Genomic DNA, 8,205 nt, shown 5'->3' with positions numbered 1-8,205 from the left:
TAGGACATTCACTTGAGTACATTCTAATAGTTTCGTATTAAACTTAATTTATAAAGGCAATTTTGCCTCATTACAGATACATGATGTTATAAGTAGCTAGATGCACCAAAATGCTTATCAATCCCTGGGGTAGGCTTGGGTTATTGTAACCAGTCTAGGCACGAATTTGTTAATGATGAGGTAGGAAATCACTTCTTTAAGTTTGAGATCAATCTTCTGAAGCTTAGAGAAAAAAAGTCTTGATTGCAAGTAATGGGGTATTTGGTTAAGGCTCCCAGAGCTCAGAGGTGAAAGTCACACAGGCATGGCATTAAAAGACCTGGGGTCTATGGTTTAGGAGCTTTTAAAGAGAAGATTTGAAGAATAGGTGGTTCACTCACAGAATACTTTACCATCATTTCTCCACTAAATGTGGTTGTTTCCAAATGGGGGAAAGAACTATTTAAAATGACATATTTTTTTTTTTAAATCCTCTCCGTTGCCATCTTATTTCGTAACTTTTTTTTTCTGTCTACTTTGCATTATTATGATAAATTTTCATGATATCTGGCTTGAGGTGTTCTAAAACAATGTTCAGAAGATAACATGAATATCTGATATATGTCTACAGCATTAAGACTGATAAATGTGCTTTAGAAAATGTTTATAGTCGCTTATATAGATGACTATGTATATCAGCTATTTCAGAGAAATTTCTGTCTGTTTCAGACTTGCTGTTTACAGGCAGATAATTTCTGAGACACAATAAGAAACTACTAATATGATGAGATGTATTTGCACTTTTTCTTGGCTGAGCTAGTGTATTAACTGAATGGGAAAGGTTGTGATGATAGAAAGGAAATTACAACTCATACTTGTTCTTCAGATAAAGAAATCACAAACAAGATAGGAAATGTTTTCTATGCTCCACATGTTGTGCTGTTAGTTTTCTTCAGTGCAAGACACAGGAATCAAAATAATTATTTGCAGAAATAATTTTTCTTGTTCCAGCTGGATCCAAAATTCATTTAATTAGAAAATTCATTTAATTAGTTCATTTAATTAGAAGTTAACTTAGAATTTTTTCCTTTTATGTGAAGCTGAGTTTTTTTTTCTCTTTCTTGTTACTTTTAAAGGAATCTAGGTAAAAATGGCCTGTCTAACAGTAACATTTTGTTGGATAAATGTCCGCCTCCAAGACCACCTTCTTCACCATACCCTCCCTTGCCAAAGGACAAGTTGAATCCACCTACACCTAGTATTTACGTGAGTCCGAATTGACTGACTACATATCAGCCTAACCAATGTTTACTTCTATTTGTCTTTTGTAAAAATCTTTTAGGTCAACATGGATACCCTTTAGCAAATATTATAGTTATCAGCAGTGGTGTGGCTATTTGGCAACAAAATAAGATACATTGAAAAAGATTTTATGATATTTTACAAATTCCTTCTCAGCTATTAACTTGATTATATTAGGAAATTGTGTTTTTGCTTTGTTTTGTTTGTTGTTGTTTCCTGTGCTGGAGAGTAAACTCAGGGCTTTGCACATTCTGGGCAAGTACTCTACAACATTGCTACTATACCCACAGTTTCTCTGTGATTATAGGCTGTATTAGAATAAGTGAAAAATACTTTCTCTGCCTTAATTTCGAGCAGTACTACTACATGGAACTATTTAACTTTTTTTTTTTTTTTAAGGTAAACTGGGTTTTAAATCTACATTAACATTCATTCTGTTTCATACATATAATAAAAGAAATACCTTCAAAGAAAGAAAAGCCAAAAAAAAAATAGTATTTTAAAAATGTGGTCATTGGAGCTGGAGAGATGGCTCAGCAGCTAAGAGCACTTGTTACTGTTCTAGAAGACCCAGGTTCAGTTACCTATAGCCACATGATATCTCCAACCATCCTTAACTTCAGTTGCAGGAGATCTGATGGCCTGTTCTGGCCTCCATTGGTACCAGGCACACACAGGCAAAGCATTCATATACATGAAATAAAAATTGATTTTTAAAGCCGGCATGCCTAGATTAAAAAAAAGAAAGAATATAATAGGTGGATACATGAAAATCTTTGTAAGCTATTTAACATATTTAAAACTATCAATTTTATTTCATAGGAATTAAAGCATCTGATAACAAGTTAAAAGTTGAATAAAAGCACTTCTTAATTGTGTTTTTCACAAATAAATCCTGCTACTACTGTATTAACTTCTTCCTTCTGCCTTCCCAAGTGAATGAAAAAAAAAGATTAAATACATACAAAGTTATGGTGATATAGTTGGAATGGTGTAGACAGAAGGTTTTTCTGGTCCTGCCAGGCCCCCGCAGTCTCATGGCCCGCTTATAAAATAATCACTCAACTTATATTATTTATAACTGGTCAGCCATTAGCTCAGGCTTATTACTGACTAGCTCTTACACTTAAATTAAACCATAATTCTTATCTGTGGTTAGCCACATGGCTTGGTACCTTTTCTCAGTTCTGCCTTGTCGTCTTTATTCCTCTGTGTCTGGCTGGCGACTCCTGATGCTTCCTTCCTCTTCCCAGATTTCTCCTTGTCTGCTTATCCTGCCTATACTTCCTGCCTGGCTACTGGCCAATCAGCATTTTACTTATCAACCAATAAGAGCAACACATATCCACAGCATGTAGAACTACATCTCACAGCAGGATGGTCTTACATCTTTGAAAATGATTCTTGAATTTGAGAAATTTTGATTTCTTCACTCTGAGTTTTTAAGCATATGATAAAATTCACCATTTCAACCCTTTCTGAGTATATAATTAAGTAGTGTTAAACGTACTCTTGTTGTTGTACAACCTATCTTGAGAACTTATCTGCCAGAGTGTCTACCCATGAACATCTCTTTTCCCTATCCCCTTAAGATCTGACGATCACAATTCTGTTTTCATAAATTTCACTACTTTGTATAATGGAATCACAATTATTTTCTATGACTAGCTTTTTTTTTTTTTTAAATCATGCCCTTAAAGTTAATCCACGTGACAGGATAATTGATCAGTCAGTTAACTTGGGTGATGGTGCTAGTGTTAGACTTAGTGTTTTGCACATACTAATGCTAATTTTACTACCATGCGCTGTCTCTTCCCTCAATAATTATTTCATTTGTTGCTTGGTTTTTTCCTGCTAGGGATGAATCCTGGCTCTTTAAGTAGTCTATCATTGAGTTGTATACTCTACCCTTTAGCAACTTCCAATCTTGCCTAATAATTTATTTACCTGTGTTCAGGAATAATGTTACATCAAGAACGTATGAAATCATACAGAATCTTTTTTCTTTTAAAGCTCTATCTATCTATCTATCTATCTATCTATCTATCTATCTATCTATCTATCTATCTATCTATCTATCATGTGTGCTGAACTCTGTATGTCTGCAGGAATAATGTTACATCAAGAACGTGTGAAATCATAGAATCTTTTTTTCTTAAAGATTTATTTATTCGTTCATTTATTTATTTGTTTGTTTATTTTGTATGCAGTACTCTGTCTGCATGACCAGAAGAGGGCACCAGATCTCAGTACAGATGGTTGTGAGCCACCATGTGGTTGCTGGGAATTGAATTCAAAACCTCTGGAAGAACAGCCAGTGCTCTTTAACTGCTGAGCCATCTCTCTAGCCCCAGAATCTTTTTAAGATTTGTTTTTCTTATTTTTAATTATGTGAATGGGAGATTAGGTACATTTGAGTATAGGTGTCCCCAGGAGCTGGAGTTACAGGTGAGCCACAGAGCTGGGAATCAAAATCAGGTCCTTCCTCTGTAAGAGCAATAAATGTTCATAACCACTGAGCCATATCTCCAAGCAAAACCAATTTTATTTTTGGTCAAAGGAACTCATTCTGTCGCTCTAGCTGACCTGGAACTCAGACATATGCCTACTTCTGCCTCCTGAGTACTGGGATTAAAGGTGACTGCCACCACTCTCAGCTTCTATATAGGATCTTTTAATTCTTTTAGTTTTGTGATTTTTCAATAGGGGCAGTATTGAAGATAAAACCTAGAGCCCCCTTGATGTCAGATAAACACTCTATCATGAACCTACAGCCCAGCCCATACTTTGTGCTTTCTTGCTCTCAGGTATGCTGTACTGAAGGCCTTATGGAGGATAAGCAAACTCTGCCAATGAGCTATTCTCCCTACCCACCCACTCCTGTTCCTTGTTTTTTCTTCCTTTTTAATATTTAAGAACATTTAAAGCACTTTGGTTTTGGAATTTAAATGTAATTTCTGCTACATAATTTGTTCAGCATGTAGTACACAAAAATATATATGGTTATCTACTGTCTAGTCATAATTAAAATCAAAATGCAAAAATACTAGAAAATAGAAAAGACATATGAACACATGAAATAAAATATTTAGATTGATAGGCAGTGAATCTGAGGCGTAACTTAAATATTAAAGTTAAAAACTGTGTTTTCCTGAGTTCTAACCACATATTTTAATTTTAATTTACAGTTGGAAAATAAACGTGATGCTTTCTTTCCTCCATTACATCAATTTTGTACAAATCCAAACAACCCTGTTACAGTAATACGTGGCCTTGCTGGAGCTCTTAAATTAGGTACGCTTTGAGTAAAAAGAAAATTGTATTCTATATATGCTGTCTTTTAACCTTTTAAAGCATCGGTAGAGGGTTTTGTTATCACCCACCACCACTTACATGTACATGTATTTCCATTCTAATATGGATGGGGGAATCTTGATTATTTTTACTTGATGTCCAGATTGGAATGAATAATGGTGATGGTATTGGTTGCTGGCAATTTAAGAGTAGTTTTTTATTTTACCTTTTTTTTTTTTATCTAATTATATAATAGTGGCTTATGTTTACTACTAGGAGAATTTTGAATATAAAATGTACCTGAAATTTGGTATACTCATCAAATACTGTACTATAGCCCTATTGGTATTTGCTAACCCCTACAATATTCAGTACAAGAAAGTCTTGACTCTTTCTTTGTTGGAATAACATGAGCATTGGGTATGCCCAGGCCTTCAAAGTATATAGACGACCTGATCAGTTTTTAGGGGAGTGGATATATTGCTATAAAATGCTTTCTCTTTAAAAAAAAAAGGGGGGGGCACGTGGTGGATGCATTTTTGTTTTGTTTTGTTTTTGCTGACTTCTTTTTTTTATTTGTGGCTTACTTATAATAAAGACCTTGGACTTTTCTCTACTAAAACTTTGGTGGAAGCTAACAATGAACATATGGTAGAAGTGAGGACACAGTTGTTACAACCAGCTGATGAAAACTGGGACCCTACTGGAACCAAGAAAATCTGGCATTGTGAAAGTAATAGATCTCATACTACAATTGCTAAATATGCTCAGTACCAAGCCTCCTCATTCCAAGAATCATTGAGAGTAAGTGTTTGCTTCTTAGAGATTATTTTTAGAGATTTAAAAATTATTTCATTTCATAGTTTTGAAAGTAAATATCAGATTATATTATCTTACATAAAACACCTTGTAAGTGTTTATTTTAAGCAAACCTATGAGTTGATTCAGTAAATATTCTTCACAGAGGAAATTACTGTGTAGTAAGATGTTTTCCAGGTTATGTGGGATATTTATCTTAACTAAAGTACTGTGGAGGCTGTTGTGTGTGTTATAGGATATTTATCAGCATCTGTGTCTTTTTCAAAAACACTTAATAGACATGCCACATTTCCTGGAAGACAAAATTGCTCCTTATTGAGAATTACTAATTTGGGGGCTACACCTGTCTTGAGTTTGCTTTATGTTTGAAGAATTTTTCATCTTGTACATTTGGATTTATTTTTTTTTTCTTCTGCCAGATCAGGTAGACCACTCTTTCAGGAAGTATTATTGTTCTTCCTTCCAGTCTTAGTTCACTAAAGAGTGCTGGGGAAGGGGTAGAAATAGAGAGGAATCATTTCAACATATATAGAAATCTTAAAATCTAAAACTTAAAAGTAATCAAAATTATTATTAAAAGCCCCATATAGGTCTTATCTAATTGAAACATTACTAAAATCATGTAATATAAAATCATGTATAATGAGAACTTTGTGAGTTCTACCACAAAAATGGAGATAAAACATCCACAAAAGTGAGTTCTTTAAAATATTACTCTACTACTGCTTTGTGCACAGGAAATTTAATTTACTAGATTTGCTTATCTCTTTAAAAATATTTAAAATGTTTCTCTGAGTTCACATTTTCAGTCCAGACAGCAGTTTTACATGAAATTATATATTTGAGTTACTGTCTTAGGTAGGGTTTTTGTTGCTGTGATGAAACACCATGAGAAAAACAACTAGGGGAGGAAAGGGTTCATTTGGCTTATACTTCCATATCACTGTTCATTACCAAGAAAACCAGGACAGGAACTCAAACAGGGCAAGAACCTGAAGGTAGGAGCTGATGCAGAAGCCATGGAAGGGTGCTGCTTACTGGCTTGTTCCTCGTGGCTTGCTCAGTCTGCTTTCTTATAGAACCCCAGACTACTAGCCCAGGGATGGCACCACCCACAATGGCTGGGCCCTCCCCTATCAATTAGTAATTAAGAAAACACCCCACAGCCTGATCTTACAGAAACATTTTTCAGTTGAGGTTCCCTCCTTTTAGATAACTCTAGCTTATGTCAGGTTGACATAAACTAGCCAGTTCCACTGTCCTTTTCTACAATCCTACAAAGGAAATCCATCTAATGAAATCTGTGCTACAACTTGCATTGAGTTACAGTGAATTACATCAGTTTTCTCTCCCTGCAAATGGAGCTAGTATGAGAATTTGTAGTTTAGTGGTATGGAGGAAAGATTCACCAGATATGTGCAATACTAAGCCTTTTTAAAAATGCCTTTTACTAATTTTTAGGAAGAAAATGAGAAAAGAAGTCACCATAAAGACCACTCTGATAATGAATCTACATCATCAGATAAGTAAGTCATTTTTCATTTCCATTTAATATTTCAGTTTAAAAAATGTGCTGATAATTTTTCATCTTTCTTTTTAAGTTCTGGGAAAAGGCGTAAAGGACCCTTTAAAACCATTAAGTTTGGGACCAACATTGACCTGTCTGATGACAAAAAGTAAGTCCTTGTAATATAGTTCTGTGAACTGATGCAAAGAAATGTCCTTTCTCTGATTGAGAATTGTTTACAATTTCTTCTATTTTGTTCCTTATCATTATAATTTTTCTAAATTTAGATGAGATGAAACTAAATAATTTTACTAGACTTTACAGTTAAATTATTTTTTTTAACTTAAGACTGTTATATGCTTTTTTTTTTTTTTTTAACTAATACCCTAACTGTATGGTAGTTAATTTTTCATTTATGTTCTAGGTCTATAACTTTAATACTGTTTTTCATTGGAAAGTTAATTTAGACATTCCATTGTTTCATATGTGAAATTAAAGTACTTATGGATTTGTTTTTTCTGATTGGAATGTAAGAGCTTTGAAGAAATATATAACTTCCACAAATATTTATAGCAGGGCTTTACTCTTTTTTCTTTATAGGTGGAAGCTTCAGCTACATGAGCTGACTAAACTTCCTGCTTTTGTGCGTGTTGTATCAGCAGGAAATCTTCTAAGTCATGTTGGTCATACTATACTGGGCATGAACACAGTTCAGCTATACATGAAAGTTCCGGGAAGCAGAACACCAGGTAAATTTTATTAATATATCATAAAAGATGAAACATGTAAAGGGAATCAGAATCTTTTCCATTTAAAATGAATAGAACTAAAAGGATTATTCTTCTTATAAGATTTGATGCTTTTAACAGGGCTTAGGTCAAGATTTTTTTTCCCTTTGATATCTTTCAAATCTAATACTAATATTTTGTTCTTAAAAAGTTCATTAGAGCATCCTGTAGCCCAACAACTGTTGTTCCTGCATACTTCTAAGAATGGCAGGGGTACAGTGTTTCCTAACCGTTTTTTAAATCACACTCATAAATAGATGTACTTATTTTATATCATGGCCTAGTGCATATCTTGTATATAACAACAGCTTCACTTGAAAAGTACATTTTCCATTTCTATTCCATTCTGTTTAGTTTTAAAAAGAAACTGTGGTACAATCCTCTGGTTAGGTTGCAACCAAGTTTCAAAAGCGCTTGATATGGAGCAATTACTAGGTTTTGCCAGTCATCTCCTTTCTTTGAATTGTTTTCTTCATGTCAAGTGATTTAATTTTCAGCTCTTGTGTTTCTATCACT

General features: G+C 34.0%; 1 protein-coding gene across 12 annotated transcripts in view; it reads left to right on the top strand.

Moving 5' to 3' along the window:
• The window catches only part of Kdm6a (lysine demethylase 6A), a 158,136-nt gene that overhangs the window by 126,388 nt on the left and 23,543 nt on the right, over positions 1 to 8,205 (top strand). For all 12 annotated transcript variants that reach the window (XM_076562900.1, XM_006997080.4, XM_006997077.4 and 9 more), the window contains 6 exons: positions 1,116 to 1,245; positions 4,470 to 4,575; positions 5,174 to 5,379; positions 6,856 to 6,920; positions 6,996 to 7,070; positions 7,502 to 7,650. In XM_076562900.1, the coding sequence (XP_076419015.1) occupies positions 1,116 to 1,245; positions 4,470 to 4,575; positions 5,174 to 5,379; positions 6,856 to 6,920; positions 6,996 to 7,070; positions 7,502 to 7,650 (731 nt within the window). The remainder of the gene's footprint in view (positions 1 to 1,115; positions 1,246 to 4,469; positions 4,576 to 5,173; positions 5,380 to 6,855; positions 6,921 to 6,995; positions 7,071 to 7,501; positions 7,651 to 8,205) is intronic.

The sequence above is a fragment of the Peromyscus maniculatus genome, chromosome X (assembly GCF_049852395.1).
Source record: "Peromyscus maniculatus bairdii isolate BWxNUB_F1_BW_parent chromosome X, HU_Pman_BW_mat_3.1, whole genome shotgun sequence".
Taxonomy (NCBI): Eukaryota; Metazoa; Chordata; class Mammalia; order Rodentia; family Cricetidae; genus Peromyscus; species Peromyscus maniculatus.
This window is presented reverse-complemented; position numbering and strand designations above follow the sequence as displayed.